This window comes from Neomonachus schauinslandi, chromosome 12 (assembly GCF_002201575.2).
Source record: "Neomonachus schauinslandi chromosome 12, ASM220157v2, whole genome shotgun sequence".
In the NCBI taxonomy this organism is placed as follows: domain Eukaryota; kingdom Metazoa; phylum Chordata; class Mammalia; order Carnivora; family Phocidae; genus Neomonachus; species Neomonachus schauinslandi.
The window spans coordinates 24,354,626-24,371,238 of NC_058414.1; the positions used below are offsets into that span (position 1 = coordinate 24,354,626).

The 16,613-nt window shown below is 34.2% G+C and overlaps 1 protein-coding gene across 7 annotated transcripts in view; it reads left to right on the top strand.

Moving 5' to 3' along the window:
• The window catches only part of CD36 (CD36 molecule), a 78,369-nt gene extending 62,694 nt beyond the window's left edge, over positions 1-15,675 (top strand). For all 7 annotated transcript variants that reach the window (XM_021689491.2, XM_021689492.2, XM_021689487.2 and 4 more), the window contains 10 exons: positions 330-509; positions 1,772-1,863; positions 4,041-4,087; positions 7,264-7,333; positions 8,514-8,701; positions 9,627-9,745; positions 10,784-10,857; positions 11,412-11,466; positions 12,269-12,433; positions 14,742-15,675. In XM_021689491.2, coding sequence (XP_021545166.1) covers positions 330-509; positions 1,772-1,863; positions 4,041-4,087; positions 7,264-7,333; positions 8,514-8,701; positions 9,627-9,745; positions 10,784-10,857; positions 11,412-11,466; positions 12,269-12,433 — 990 coding nt within the window. In that variant the 3' untranslated portion in view covers positions 14,742-15,675. The remainder of the gene's footprint in view (positions 1-329; positions 510-1,771; positions 1,864-4,040; positions 4,088-7,263; positions 7,334-8,513; positions 8,702-9,626; positions 9,746-10,783; positions 10,858-11,411; positions 11,467-12,268; positions 12,434-14,741) is intronic.
• Positions 15,676-16,613: the final 938 nt, after the last annotated feature.

Sequence of the window (16,613 nt, forward strand, 5' to 3'; positions counted from 1 at the left end):
AATGATGTAATGTATGGTGATTAACATAACATAATAAAACAACAACAACAAAAACTGAATCTCAAAAAAAAAAAAAAAAGTATATCATTAAAAAAAAATAGGGTCTAACTTTAAATGTCTCCTTGTGACCGGCACTGAGGCAGGGAAATGTAATCATCTAGGGATTAGACAAATTACATTTTTTGTCCTGGCAAGATTGGGTAATAATTTTAAAGATACAGTTAGGTTTTTTTCCCCATTGAACTTAATTCTAGTATTTAATCCATCTATTTGTTAGATACTAAATAGGTACTAAAATTGATGTCTCAAACAGTGGCTTTTTTTTGTAGGCTGCACCCCATCTCTATCCAAATGCATTTGTTCAAGTGGTACTCAATTCACTTATCAAAAAGTCAAAATCTTCTATGTTTCAAAAAAGAACTGTGAGAGAGCTCTTGTGGGGCTATAAGGATCCGTTCTTGAGTTTGGTTCCATATCCTATTACTACGACAGTTGGTGTGTTTTATCCTGTGAGTACTCAAATATGAATGTTGATTTTTTTTATACTTTAATTGGATAAATATGGCATTGGCAATTTATAATTTTGTCATTTAGTGTGTTTATATGATTTCTGATCTGGAAATAAATATCGTAATTTTTTAAAATCTCTCACATGGCTTCAGCTTTCTGGTTGGAAAACTTTATTCATCTAAATTTAACAATTAAATTTAAAATGAAGCTGAGATTTACTTAGGTTTCCATTCTTTGAGAAATACAAAATTGTCTACAATAAGTCGTAAGCCAATAAGGCTTTGAATTCTATTTGTGGTTTGATTTCCCTTCTCAAAAAATCAAGTTTAATACCATATTTTTATTTGTGTTAAATGGATTCACTTATCATTCCTCCTTCTCCAGACCTCTTGCAAATTTGTTAATATAAATTTAAAAGCCTAAATTTGCACACATTGAGACGGATAAATCAGCAACATCCTATTTTAATGCAGTTTGTCATGAAATAGCAGTTTGCAGATTACAGAAAAGGCGAACTCGGCAATGCACTTAGCTATAGCTTAAGGTTTTGAATTATAAATAGGACAAGCTAACTGTTGAATTAGAATTTTGACTGTGACTTATTTGGCACTCTCTGTGATATTAGTTAGATTCTCCAATTCATTGTTATTTTAGTTTTAGATAGTGTTTAGGGTTGCAAGGCTATAGGTCAATAACTATGAATGCAGAAAGCCGTAAAGGATCAGAGATTCAGTTACTATTTTTTTTTAACTCAAAAACTCGTAACTCCTTCCTTGGCTAATTCTGTTTTTAATTTTGTAGGTCTAATTTTTAGTATCTACTTATTAAAGATCATAACATTTAGAAAGAAAAAAAAACAAGACCATAACATTTGGAATACCTCTGGAAGTCTGTTCTTGTTCTCCTATTTATAGAAGTATTTTTTAATATCCCCTCACCTCAATATAATAGGAGTAGTGATCAAAACTGCCTACTGGCTTAGCTAGGACAAAGAGCACTAGAGTTTGGATCATGTCAACTTCTGATACTGGCTTTTCTTCCTTTGTCTCAACCTTTGGCACTTATTTCTAAGTGCTTTTTACAGTCTGTCTTTTTAAAATGTTCAAGACCAATACTTTTAAAATTTCATTGCATATATATTTCCAACCATATAATTATGAACCACCAGGATCTGAAAAACACAAACGCGAGTTACATATTTTATAACTTGGAAAATATGGCTTGTCCTAGAAGTAATTTCTTCTTGTACCTATCTTTTCAGTACAACAACACTGCAGATGGAGTTTATACGGTTTTCAGTGGGAAAGACAACATAAGCCAAGTTGCCATAATTGACACTTACAAAGGTAAAAGGTGAGTGTCCAGATAAAGTGTGTGCACTCTGAGGCAGGCCCGGTATTGGTTTAACAACTGGTAAGGCCCAGGCGCCAACCGTGGTCCAGATCTGCCTGTATCTCAGCCCTGGACAGTCTTGTTCTGCCAGGTGTTAACACTTCAGTTGTGACAGCTGGTCCCACCTAGTGCATAGCTGCTGAATATCAGCCCCACTTGAGAATTTGGTTTACCTTCATGCACAGGTTCTCTTACATAAAGAAATCCGAAGGGACTATTTCCGTCTCTGCTGCATGGCCAGCACTGCAGGACGTTCCTACAGTTACGTGACCACAAAGGAAAGGAACAAAATTGATACATCAGCCGATCAACTAGCAGTTAGAAAAACATAACTTGCTGGGTGTGTTGTACTTTTGTTATGAAGCCTATCAAATAAAAATTGTTCATTTCACGGCATGACATCATGTGTCTATAAAGATGAAACCTTAATGAATCCATGCAAATGTTTTGAAATAATTTTCTATATTGATAAATCAGCATTTTTAAACCTTTATCAGTGCAAAAATGGAATTAGTACTTCACGTACGGTTCTAAAATGGGCATATTAAACTTGAAAATAAAGACTGTGCCTCCTGTGAAGTAGTAATAGAATGAGATAGGTTCATATAGTCATGATTTGCTTTTTTCCCCTACCTCCTGACTATTCATCTGGAGTATACATAATAATCCTATGTGTAAAAAATAGGAAGAATCCTAATAAGTGTCAGAGAAGATAGTCCTTTTCTAATCGAAGTTAATAAATGTGCTTTAGATCAGTTATTTCCTGGTAAATAATACAATAGTCAAAATTGAAAGAGATGAAATGTTTTTATTAATATAAGTAACCACTGCCTCACACTGAGTCCCTATTTAAAAATTGCATATAGCCCTTACACATTCACTAAGGTGGTACTTCTTCTTCTACAGATTCCACAGACTCTACATCTTTCTATAGAAAAGTCTAGCGGAAGAAAACAAACTCGTCTTAATGCTTATTTCAGGGGAAATAGCATCACTGTACATTGAAGAACATGAGCATATCTGCCATTTCAATATTACAGAGACATTTTGAGGAGAGATGCTAAGTGTTTCTAATTGGAGTGAGAATTCCACATCATTTTGAGATTATGACAAGATCCATTTAACTGATGAGGGCAAGACTGAGCATGATTGCCAAGCTTATTCTGTTGAAAAAAAGAAGCAACAGTTTGCCTTGACATGTCACTGGATGATATGTTAACAGTGGGAAAAAGACAGGTTTTCCATCACCAAAAAGTGGCTGAGGATACAGAGAAACCATTATTACTATTGTTTGTGTTGCTTCCAGATATATATACATGTACCTTAGATACCAGAGTAATCAACTCTGTCCTACTTGAATGCCAGTTTCTGCAAGCATTAAAAGGGAGAAAAGTATAAATTGATGATCTGCATGTTTCCAGTCTCTTCTCTTCAATATCTGCTTTTTTCTCCTCTTCAACATCTGCTTTTCTTTTCTTCCCCCTCAGACTGAGCTTACATCAGTTAACCACTTATTATTTTTCTCCTATTTATTTTGAACACTCAACATACTACCAAGTGGTCCATTTCTCCCAATGGGGAAAAAAAAAAATTCTCCCCTAGGTAGAGATCTAAATTTCTGATGAGTTTCTTCATTTTCTTTCTTCAGAAATGTGCTCTATTCTGTTGTTTTGAATTAACATTCGGCAATTTTTATTATATAATCTGGCCACTTAATGGTATTGGGCCCTTAATTGATCTCAATAAGATGGAACCTTCAGGGCGCCTGGGTGGCTCAGTTGGTTAAGCAACTGCCTTCGGCTCAGGTCATGATCCTGGAGTCCCGGGATCGAGTCCCGCATCGGGCTCCCTGCTCAGTGGAGAGTCTGCTTCTCCCTCTGACCCTCCCCACTCTCATGTGCTCTCTCTCATTCTCTCTCTCTCAAATAAATAAATAAAATCTTAAAAAAAAAAAAAGATGGAACCTTCAAACAAAACATGGGCTCAGTGATTTAGAACATTTCTTCAACTTAGCATTTGTCACACATCTAATCTTTATTATTTTAGCGGAAGTACTGAGTCATGATAGATAAAGTAACGTGAGAAAGGTGCTCTAGAAAAGAGAATGTTTGTTCATTTCCTTTCTTTTTATTCCTCAGGAATCTCACCTATTGGCCAAGTTATTGTGACATGATTAATGGTACAGGTAAGGGCATTTGTTTCGTGGTAATAATCACAATGAACCCGCCTCCCTCTCTCGCACAAATTCCACCACTGTACCTACAGTGTTCTGAAAGTTAAGGGTAGGCACTTACCTATCTGTGTAGCCCTGCAACAAAATTCAGGATCTCTATTGTTCCATAGGCTTAGCAAATGTTTGTCTAATGTGATGGGATTTCTGAAGATTATGCTTGAGGATTAGCCTTTCCTGCATGACTAGGGAAACATTTGTTATCTAAAAGCTCGACTTCATGAACTACCTTCATGGCAACAGAAGTAAAGGGTTAAAAAAGAAATAAAAACCTAGAGAAGTAGTTACTATTCACATGTTTTATAAATAATATACAGATAATTTAAAATTGACAGAATTTGAAACTAATACATTATATGTTAAAAAAAAAAAAAGAAGAAGATAGCAGGAGGGGAAGAATGAAGGGGGGGGAATCGGAGGGGGAGACGAACCACGAGAGACTATGGACTCTGAGAAACAGACTGAGGGTTCTAGAGGGGAGGGCGGTGGGGGGATGGGTTAGCCCGGTGATGGGTATTAAAGAGGGCACATACTTCATGGAGCACTGGGTGTTATGCACAAACAACGAATCATGGAACACTACATCAAAACTAATGATGTAATGTATGGTGACTAACATAACATAATAAAGTTTTTTTAAAAATGAAGATAATTACAAAACGTAAAACATACTTCCAAGTGGGATTTCAAGCTGAGGTAGAATCCATGAAGTTGCAAGACAGAGCTGTCTCTTTTGAATAAGGTGGTCAGAGTGAAAGAAAAAAAGAACAAAAACTTAAGGTTAGAGGTCTACTAACCATGAAAAACGGGTGCAAAAATGACCATTCTGAATTAGAAGTGGGGGGGAAAAAGGTAGTATGAACTGAGATTTTGCAGCAGGCTTAGATCTGGCTGCTCACTCTCCTTCAAGAAAAGCAAAAGCAAAGCACAGGTAGACCTATTAGTTTAAGAATTAAGGTTTTAAAAAGCAAATGGGATTCGAATACCATGAGGTAATTAAAACCTGAGATGAGGAGAACTCTCAGCAATGCAGAAGCAGAGAACAAGCATGAGGTTTCCGAAGTTGGTGAGGTGGTACCCTGTGGGAAAACAATATACTAAAGAGGAAGACAGTTAAATACAAAGTTATGTAAAGGGTACGGAATAAAAAGGAAACAGGGAATATTTACTTTTCCAAAGGTATTGTTGAGTTTCATACATCTATTTAATTTTGTTACCACTGTCTTATAGAAAAAGAACAGCAAAAACCTTGTTGAGTTTGCTTTGTACCAAATTTCAAGCCCTAAGTAAAGCATTTCTGCAAATAAATTGCCAAGTGTCCTAATGCTACTCACTCCCGTAATTACATAAGCATAATATTTCAGACCTTAGATACAGAGAAATATATTGTACTGCTCCTAAATAGTAAAGGATTCTTTATGGATTTAAGAAAAAAAAATTTTTAAATTCTGTCCAAAGGTAAGTTTTAAAAGGAGAGGTAAAGGATTCATTAATCACAAAATGATAAATACATGAATATCAGGCATAAATTTAAAGGTATCTAAGAAGAAAATAGGAAAACAAAGTAGACTTAGAGATGGTTTGGACAGGGCAGGGGACTCTGATGTGGTCTCTGTGAGGGATTCTTGGTTTATGGCACTGGGGAAAAATGACCAACAAAACAGAAAAGGTCAAGATTTAAAACCTATACCTTCTACAGTAAGAAGAGACATAAAATGAAAATACTGATATACATTTGAACTTTAAAATAAAAAAAGTCAGCAATCTTGTAAGTTATTTCCCTGGTAATTGGGAATAATTATGGCATATTCTTCAATGATATATCAGATAATGAGTCTTAAAGCTTTTAAATGTATTCTTTTCCTTTAATGGTTATGGTGTTGGGAAGGCAGCTGTAGACAAGGTCCATTGAGTGACCTATCTGGGGAGTTCAAGCCAACCTTGAAGATCTAGTACTCTCAATGCCAGAATCAAGTTCACTGTGATCTTCTATTATATTTCACTCATCACAAGAGTATAAGTGAAATGTAACAAGATCACAAGGTTGAGACATTTAACCAGAAAAAGAACCCAGAATGCATAATTAAAGGATGGGTCTTTCTGTTTTCAACAAACACATTCAATGGTATGGCTCATTTTAGTGATACTAACTGGAGAAGCAAATGCAGGAGTTATTTAGTTATTTCTTCATATATCCAGTGTGTGATGGATATGTTTTCCAAGCATTTGGAGGAAAGTCTGGTTAGTGAGAGAATTTTAATAAGTGATTTTTAAAATATTAATCAGTCATTAGGACAGACAAATGAATCCGTCTCTAAAATAAGAACAATCGGAGGGGGAGAGGAACCATGAGAGACTGTGGACTCTGAGAAACAAACTGAGGGTTCTAGAGGGGAGGGCGGTGGGGGGATGGGTTAGCCTGGTGATGGGTATTAAAGAGGGCACGTACTGAATGGAGCACTGGGTGTTATAGGCAAACAATGAATCACGGAACATTACATCAAAAAACTAATGATGTAATGTATGGTGATTAACACAATAAAAAATTAAAAAAAAACAAAACATAAATCTAACAGAAGTCCTAAGGGAACTTCATAGTAAACTTCATAGTAAGAAAAGTATCACCTACTGATGGGGTGGGGGATTTCAAAAACAAATATTATCACAATTTTAACATGTGATTTTGCCATTATTTTTGTAACTTCCATTTATTTTTAAGGAGTGGGAAGATTTAACATGAAATTAAATACCAATGAGTATATATATAGTATACGGACTTATTGAATAGGATAACTGTTAGGCACATGCTGATACTATGGAAAGAAATTAAGAAAAGTGTGCTTAATGGAATTATGAATTGAAATGTGCTGTAAATATAAAATACACATTGGATTTTGTTAATTTTTATATCGATTACATGTTGAAATGATGGCATTTGAGATGTATTGGGTTAAATCAAATACACCCGTTTCTTTTTACTTTCTAAAAAAATGTGGCTACTAAAGAATTTAAAAATTACATATACAGTTTGCCCTATATTTCTATTGATCCTACTGGCATAGAGATTTCTAGATTTTTTCTAGGATACACGTTACATCTAATCCCTTGTCACTGGCTTGATTTTTAAACAGATGCAGCCTCATTTCCACCTTTTGTTGAGAAGACGCGAGTATTGCGTTTCTTTTCCTCTGACATTTGCAGGTAAGACCAAGACAACAATGTAGTTCTGGGAGTCAGAATTTTTTCCCCCAAGTGACAAAACACAGACCTAAAGCTCATACTTAATAATGATGTTATCCGAGGGGAAAAAAGTACACATAGGGAAATTTTTCTTGATTTATTCAGAATAAATATGATACGGTATTCATGATGTGCTTAATAACTTTTATAAAAATTGAAGGTTGCAGAAGGATCAGATACATTATACAAATTATTTTTTCTCATTTTTAAGTAAGACCTATTTTTCCTTATTTTTTTTTTTTTTACTACACTAGACTATTTTCAATAACAGTCATGTCTAGAAGGGCATGCCCATCTTTCTAATGATGTCCCGAGAAGAGAATGCCATTAACACAGAACTATGTTCATGAGCTCTTGTACTACAGCCTCTTAAAATTGATGGCACCCAGCAGATATCATACAAGCATTAGAGCCCACATCAGTCCACTTGAGTCCTAGCCCTGTTCCTGAAGATGAGATTATGGGCAAACCTTTGAAATATCTCAATATTTTCCTTACCTGTAAAATTGAAGAGAGCAGTGTTTCTTTACTTAGGGTTGTGTGGGGATTAGAATATGTATTGAGCCCAGCACATTGCCTAGGTGTTGGTGAGTACTCAGTAAATGATGCGGGCACTCAGTAAATAATGATATATATATCCAGAAATTGGATATATATATCATTGGATATATATATATCAATCAAGAACTCACATGCACATGCCCCAGTGAGTACTTGGCCTTTTGCTCCAGGATTAAGTTCTGAAAGAAAGAAATTTTCATTGTATTTCATTTAAAGTGGGTACAAATAAAAGATTTGAGGGAAGTCATATGAATACTTGATCTATCAAGGAAATTAACTATGAGGAATGTCTTCGGTATAAATTCCCATGGTAGTTCACAAGCAAAAATTGCTCTTGGAAACTTTTGAGAGTAAAGGTAAGAATAGTTCCTACTCAGGTATTATGTCCTGGCATGCCTTGAAATTTCACAAGAATTTTTTTTTCCTATGAATTAAATGAGAATTTAAAATTCTAACAAGAGTATCCAATCCAATTTTTCTAAGTTAAAGCAAGAATATAAATCTAAAAATAAGAGAAAAAAAAAATCTCCAGACTGTAGTTCAGTTTCCTGGAATAAAGCACTTTCTTATCTGTGTTTAGGTCCATCTATGCTGTGTTTGGAGCCGAAATTAATCTGAAAGGAATCCCTGTCTATAGATTTGTTCTTCCATCCATGGCCTTTGCATCTCCACTTCAAAATCCAGATAACCATTGTTTCTGCACAGAAAAAGTTATCTCAAATAATTGTACATCATATGGTGTGCTAGACATTGGCAAATGCAAAGAAGGTGAGTAAATGTTCTCAGTATCACAGTCCATGATACAATTTGCAGTATTCTTTACCCAAGATTCCTTTCCACCAAAAATTTAAAATCTAAACAAGAAAGCAATAAGGCCAGGAAGTAAGTGTGGTGGTAGAAAAGCATTGTTTTGATTTTGCTTTGTTTTTCAGGTCCCAATTGTGTTCCAGTGTTGTGAAACTTAGTTATTATTAGGTAAAACCATACTGATATTTTCCCTGCTACTTTGGAAAATATCTGTTTAGGTCCTCAGCCCATTTTTTTAAACGGGTTATGTGGTGTTTTTGTATTTTTTTGAGCTCTATGAATTCATTGTATATTTTTGATATTAAGTACTGATTGGATGTTGTTTTGTAACCATTCCTGTGCTCCTTTCAGATATCTGGTAAGAGAAAAAATAACTCCTAGACTACTTTGAGCATCTCAACTTACCCATCTTCATTTTTCTTCCCTAGAAATTGGTTAATAAAAATATGTTTTCAGTGTGTCTTTGAAACAAGAATTGACTTAAATACAACTTGGAGTCTCTCTTATTTAGCTCACTTCCTTCATATTGGGATGAATGTGAATGAGGAAAAGAAACCTCTTAATTCTCAGTTCACAGATATAGTACTGGCTGAAACATAATGGTTGAAATTTTGTGCTCAGCAACTCAACTTTACATATTGAACATTAACACCTAAGGAAGAACAATAGACACTAGACATTAACTGACTAGGATGATGCAGAGATTTGTATTTTATTTTTGTACAGTAGTGATCAGGTCATATAATTTCTTCCCCAGTCAGTGTTCAAGCCCAGCTATGCCTTTTTTTTATTTAAAGAGTTTTATTTTCAAGGAAATATTTTCTGAGTGGTATGTGAAATGAGGAAAATGATTGATCCCCAATTATTTCTTAAAACTTGTTTTCAGGAAAACCTGTGTACATTTCACTTCCTCATTTTCTACATGCAAGTCCTGATATTGGAGAACCTATTGAAGGCTTAAGTCCAAATGAAGACGAACATAGCACATACTTAGACGTTGAGCCTGTAAGCAAATATATTATTGATCTGATTTGTTTCATTAAATTGAAAGAAAAAATAAATTCTCTCCTTTTTGTTAATCACATTTATTGAATCAATCTTTATTTCAGTGAAAATTACATTGATTTCTCTCTATTGTTTATGAAATATCAAGGTCATTAAACTTTAGTTTTTCAGCTTATGGAACTTTATAGGCCTTTTCAATGGTTCATAAGTCAGGAATATCAATGATGGGAATGAGTCTAATTGGCTTAAAACGATATGTATAAAATAAGCATAAAACAGCAATTTATGGGGCACCCGGGTGGCTCAGCCCTTTAAGCCTCGGAATCTTGGTTTCAGCTCAGGTTATAATTTCATGGGTCCAGAGTTCAAGCCTGCCTCGGTGCTCAGTGGGGAGTCTGCTTGAAGATTCTCCCCCTCTGCCCCTCTCTCTACTCACACCCTCTCTTTCTTTTTCTCTGAAGTGTAAATATCGCTTGCCTGAAGAGATACTGCGTATTATGAGGAATTAAAAGATTTTATGGATATATGTGATTTTGGGGCAATATCTATTATACTTAGTGTCAAGAAAAATCAAAAATTCCTATAACTCAACAGTTTAAAGTTTTAAATTATTTTAATATTGTCCTCTTCAAAAGTTAAATGAAATAGCAAAATTTTAGTGGTTGTGTGTCAGTTTAAATAATGATAGAACTAGTATTATAATTAAACTGATGATACATCAATTCTGAGTGAATATACATTTGACGATGCATAGTTCAGGAATCTACATGAGCTCAGCATTGCAGTATTTTGTTAATTACCCAAAACCAATTTCTGTAGATATCACAAATCTAACTAAAACCCTGATATTTGGTTGGGCAAAGAGATTGTGTGCGCGAGTACATGCATATATATGCATACCTGCATGTACACATGTAATTATAGTTATATGTCAATTTCACAAGTTTCAAGTAGTACAGTTTCATCTTAAATTTTATATAACAATAAAATTTTGGGATTTTTTTTTTAAAGTTAGTAACTAGTTTGTTCTCTTTTTAGATAACTGGATTCACTTTAAGATTTGCAAAACGGCTGCAAATCAACATATTGGTCAAGCCAGCAAAAAAAATTGAGTGAGTCTCTTGAACAAGTTTAATGGTTACCTGATTTTTAGTATTTTCTTATAAGAACGTGAGTTAGTCTATTACAGTAAGTGGAAAGAATAAATTTCAACTTCTCTTTGGCTTAAGGTCATTAACTAATCATTAAATGCTTATAATTTTTATTTGTAACAGAATTATATCTAGTGTTTATTGAAATGATAATTACACATATTTGAGAATGTTTTGAGTATTTGGTGGTATCATTTTGTTAGCTGTCCAAATATTTCTATGACCAGTTTCTGGAATTCCTATTTTACTTTCCTGGGTAGAATTTGAGGAAAGGGAAAATCTGTGCTTAGAAAAAGTCAGTCTAATTAGAAATCAGTATTAGAAAGGTTTGTAAGAGTGAAAGGTGTCTGAAAAACAGTCACATTAACATTTAAATGATTACAGGGAACAAAAGTCAAGGAACTTAACCAAGTTGCTTCTGAACATATATTTACACTAGTACTTACTGAAATTTCTGTTGTATATGTTAATATATTAATATGTATTTTCATAATTACTTTTAATGTATATTACAGGGCATTAAAGGGTCTGAAGCGAAACTATTTTGTGCCTATTCTTTGGCTTAATGAGGTTAGTATATATTTTTTTTAGTCTCTCAGTCATTAAAAGCAGTAAACTTCCATGTATATTAAAAAAAGCTTTTGGTGTCTCAAAACTGAAAATGTATGTATAGTATTTGAAGTTGTATATGTTTTCATTGCCTATATAGGTGAGTATATATATATTATACCTATTTGAGAAAACCCAAGCACACATAAATACCAAGTTTGTGTTAATTTTCAGTGTTTTTCTTTTAGAAAGTCAAAGCACTATCATTTTTGATTATTTTCAAAATGCATCTTTTGAAGCACTTTTTCTTGCTGTAGTGCTTGTCTTAGGAAAGAGTCATATGTACATGTAACTCCAAATGACTTGGGGAATATGACAGTGCTGCTAAGTCAACCAATCTTATAAAGACCTGGTTGGAGTAGGTGTAGGCAGTCTATCCTATTTGTAGTATAAACCATGGAATTAATTAGCCCCAGAATTAGGAAATGCAGTACATAAAACCTGAGAGGGATTGAAACTGTTGACCCTTGCCACTTCCCTCTGTCAATAGGAAAGATCTGTTAGAAAATTGTGGACTTAGTGAAATATAATCCCCCTCCCTTTGAACATGTTAAATAGCACTATTGAACATACTAAGTATTCTTCCTTGGCATTTATTGCCTTCTTTGACATGCAAAGTGAATTCTGTTGGCTTGTCTTCAAGATACAGATGACTAATACCTATGCAAGTGTTTGGAGAAAAGAGTGATATGTAAGTGGAAGGTTGTAAGTGTTTTGCTGCACTAATCTACTCAAATAATGCTAATTATTCATCTGATTACAGACTGGTACCATTGGTGATGAGAAGGCAGAAAAGTTCAGAAAACAAGTGACTGGAAAAATAAACCTCCTTGGTCTGGTAGAAATTATCCTACTCAGTGTTGGTGTGGTGATGTTTGTTGCTTTTATGATTTCATACTGTGCATGCAGATCAAAGAAAGTGAAATAAGTAAGTATATATCAAAAATTATATATTGCTTCAGTAACATTAGTTTACATATTACTTGTTTTCGTTTTACCAAAGAGGGGTTATAAATTAGGCTGCAAACATTTCTAGACTTGTCTACCTACTACTATCATTTTTACTATATCCTCCAAGTTTTGAGATGTCTAAATTAAAACACAAATGCAGATTGAACAAGTAAATGTGGCCTATCTACATTACATCTTAAGTTCTAGAAGGAATGAAATAAAAGATGAAATTATCACCTTTGAAAAGTTAGTATGAATATAGCTTTATTCTGACTTTTCATTTCTTGATTTCTTGCTAATTATAAAAGTCACAAGTCATTAATATATCATTGCCTAGAGAATGTTCTGCAAGATTGAAATTCTTAAGGGGAAAAATAAAATGATAAAAACTAAAAACTCATTATGAAAGAATAAAAATAGAAGAAAAATATGCTATTAAAAAACACTGAAGTAAAATGAATAAAACATGTTAAAATAGAAACAGAATTGCTGCATATAGACATGCTGGTCTAAAGTTAGGGTGTGCACCCTAGATGTTTACTGTGGAAACCCCAATGTATGATTAAAATGCATGCTTTGAATTTGAATATGACAGTACAAGAGAAAGGAAAAAATAGTGTTCAACACAGCAGAACTAAATTACTCCGTTTAGAGGAAAAATCTGTTAAATGTGGGCAAGATTTGAGTTTTGGAAAAATTGTAGAGGTAGTTCAGACCTCTGTGTTCTAGATATTAGTGCCCATGCCCGCTTGTTCATAAATAGGAATGAAAGCCTGACCCTATCTTCCCTAAATTGAAGTCTTTAATCATCATGGGTGGCATTGGTGTGGCCTCTAGGGGAGAATTTTTCCATTTCCCCAAATATTTCTTCCACTTCCCCACATGTTTCCACCAGCCTCTCTTCCCAAGCACTTCAAAACAAAAGCAACAAAATACAACCTAAATAAAAGCAATATGCTCACTTTGACAATCACAACTTCAAAACAAGTCTTATTACATTACTTCAAATCAGACCCTAAGCTGTCTTATATAGAAATTCTGGAGTTGCCACCAATAACTACGGAGCTTTTACTTTGTGCCAAGATTATGCTAAACAGTTTTCGTGGATTATCACAATTAATCCCTAATAAAATTTCATGAGTTTCCAATAGTCACAGAATCTTTAGCATTCATTCTAACTTCTGAAGACATTCCAGAAAATTATAACAGTGCAGAATTGTTCATTTTTAAAATGTGAATCAAATTGTTAAATGATACAGTGGAATTTTCAGTCCAATATTTTTGTGTGAGATTCACAACTTGTGTCTAAAGAAGCAGCCGAATCTTTTTCTGATCACTTCAGTCACTATTTACTCACTAGGAAGTAGACCAGACGACTCTGCCTACAATCTATTTGGACAGAATATTCAAAATGATAACCTAACACATTCACATTAAAATAAAGGACATATTGCATCACTTTAAAACCTATCAGCACAGTAAAAAAGTTGTGATTATTTACATAAAAGATTATCCACTAAAAAGGCAAATTACCGCAAAAAAAACTTGTTCTAGTGGGAAAGCATACTTTTCAAAAAGTATAATTTTGTTCCTGTATTCTCTAGTACAATTACATGATAAATTTCATCAGCGCTTAATAAGCCCTGAATGTCAAATTTCTTCAGTCCATACATGACTAAAAGTGAAAGCTTTCCAGAGTGTCTTTGTCAGCAAGTATGTTAGTTTTGCTTGAACATGACTGTTGTTACTGCTTTTTTAAAACTATTTCTTTGTAAGAGAAGAAAATTTTTCTTTGCAGATTACTAGTTCTAGAAAAATCACAGAAGGTGGAAATTTCCTTAAGCATCAGTTTTGAATATTATAAAAATTATGTCTTTGGGTAGATTTGAAAACAGTTGAAAAAATAAGATAGATGTATAAGAGGGAATAAAGATGGTGGAGCTAACCTGTGGTTTTACTCAATGGATCACAGATTAAGCCAATAGTTCTTTCAAAAGAAATAGTGTATACACCTCTAAATGAAAGATGGCCTGAAGGGACAGCAACAAGTGGTTTAATTAGCTACCAGTCTTTATCTGGCTAATTCTTGAGAGTTAGAAAGTAGCCTTCCATGATTGGGAATACGTATAGCCTTATCCATAACGTCCATCTGAGAACTTTTGTCATTTGAAAAATTAGGCTAAATAATAGAAAGTATGATATCTTGCCTATATAGACCATAAGTATTACCTGTATTATTTTTCCACTGCTTTCTGGTAAGTAGTAACATTTCTTCTATTTTTCAGGCCGTGAATGAGTTTTTACCTTTCTGTATCAGCTGCGTCAGGACCTTTGTTACTATTGGCCTACAAAATGAAGATTTAATATGCTTTTTACAAAACACACCTAATCTTCTGGTCAAAGAAATGGTGACGTTTTTCTTTCTTTCTTTTTTTTTTTTTGCACTAAGCAGCAGCACATTTCTAAAGGATTTTAAGATGTTGGTAAAATCCACACTTTGAACACAAAACTGGAATCTTTTAAAATTCATCATGTGCACAGTCGAATTGATTTCAGTTTCTGTAGGCCTGGCTCAGACATGAACCAACTGTTCTTATTGGGTACTGATTCACTAACCGGTTCCCTGGTGGCAAATTCAGCAGAGTGGACATTCTCAACAAAACTTGAACCCTGAACTCCTGTCTTCTCTGTTGAGGGAAAAACATCAGTGTCCCTGTTCAGTTGCAATAGACCGACCCCGGGGCTGTCAGTACATCACAGTTCATGAGCACCGACTCTTTTGAAAGACATTTAAGAATGGAAAGTAAAATTATATACTCCTCAAGGTTCTCTTTCTGTGGAATCCTTTGCACAGCAACAGCAGGCGTTGTAACCATTTCCTTACTGTATAACGATATATTTTGTCACTGATTATGCAAATGGACGTCCTTTTTAGCACATTTTGGCTCTTCGTGTTTAAGGACCTTATCATCTTCCACGTTCTGCAGCTCTTCTGGCAATATGAATAGATTGTGACCTTTCTACTCAGTTACATAGAACTTACGCTTGGCACCTTCAGAATGCTGTGCTAGGTATTAAAAGATGTAAATGATAATAAAGGAATTATTGTATGAAAGATTATCAAGAATAGAAATATGTGTTAACGGTTATTTGTAATAGCTCTTGCTTTCACAGTCACCTCAGAATGGTCTCAACCATTAAAATATGTTCTTCTTCAAATTCCTGTGCTTTGTGTGGTTCTTGCCATGTCACAAAACATTTACCCTAGTTTTCTGTAAGAAGTATTCTATCTGAATCTCTATGTTCTTCCGGCATATGCTTTCTGAATTCAATCATGACCACTTTCTCCTAGGCTAAGTTTTTAAGCCCATATGGGGAAAAGCAAAAAAGATACTTAGTTTCATCCTTTACAGTAGCAGAACTTCAGTCTAGAGCTTAAGGATTTTTCCTTTTTATTAGGAGACATACTGTTATTGATCCTTCTTTCTTTAGCAAGGGTTCACTTATTGCAGAGAGCACTAGTCCTACTAAAAAGCTTCTCACAGAAAGGGAAAATGGGCCACATTCTGTCTTGTGTTTTATACAGGGTGGCTTATAGGACAAAGTAGTAGTAACTGGTTTGGATACTAAAATTAAAAATAACTTGTTTTCCTCACATTACCTTCTAGGGCAAATATTGAAAACCCTAAAGACACCACCAGTTCAGAGGGATCTTGAGAAAAATCTCAAAAGTGTGCTGATTTCTTTACATTTAGTTGAGGGGCGGTGGGGGGGGGGTGGGAGGTATCCCTATAAGATATTGAGATTCTAGACATCTGATACTTAAAAGTTGACATGGTGATCTAAGAGATATATGAAGGAAATTTAATTCTTGAGCTAAGTGGGACTGAAGAATTGGATGAAAAACATATATATCCACCTCACACAAGATCTATGTATCCAAGAAATGATTTAGACTTTAAAATCTTCATACAGAAAATCATCTCACAACATTTAGGTATCAGGAAAAAGATTTGCACTTATGTGTCTTTAGTATTGTTTAACTAAATGCATGCATATTCTCATCTATCACATTACTCAACATTTTCTTTAAATTTGATAAACTATGTACAAGAGGAAAGACAAGACATATGCAAAGGTAAGTAAGTTATATTAAA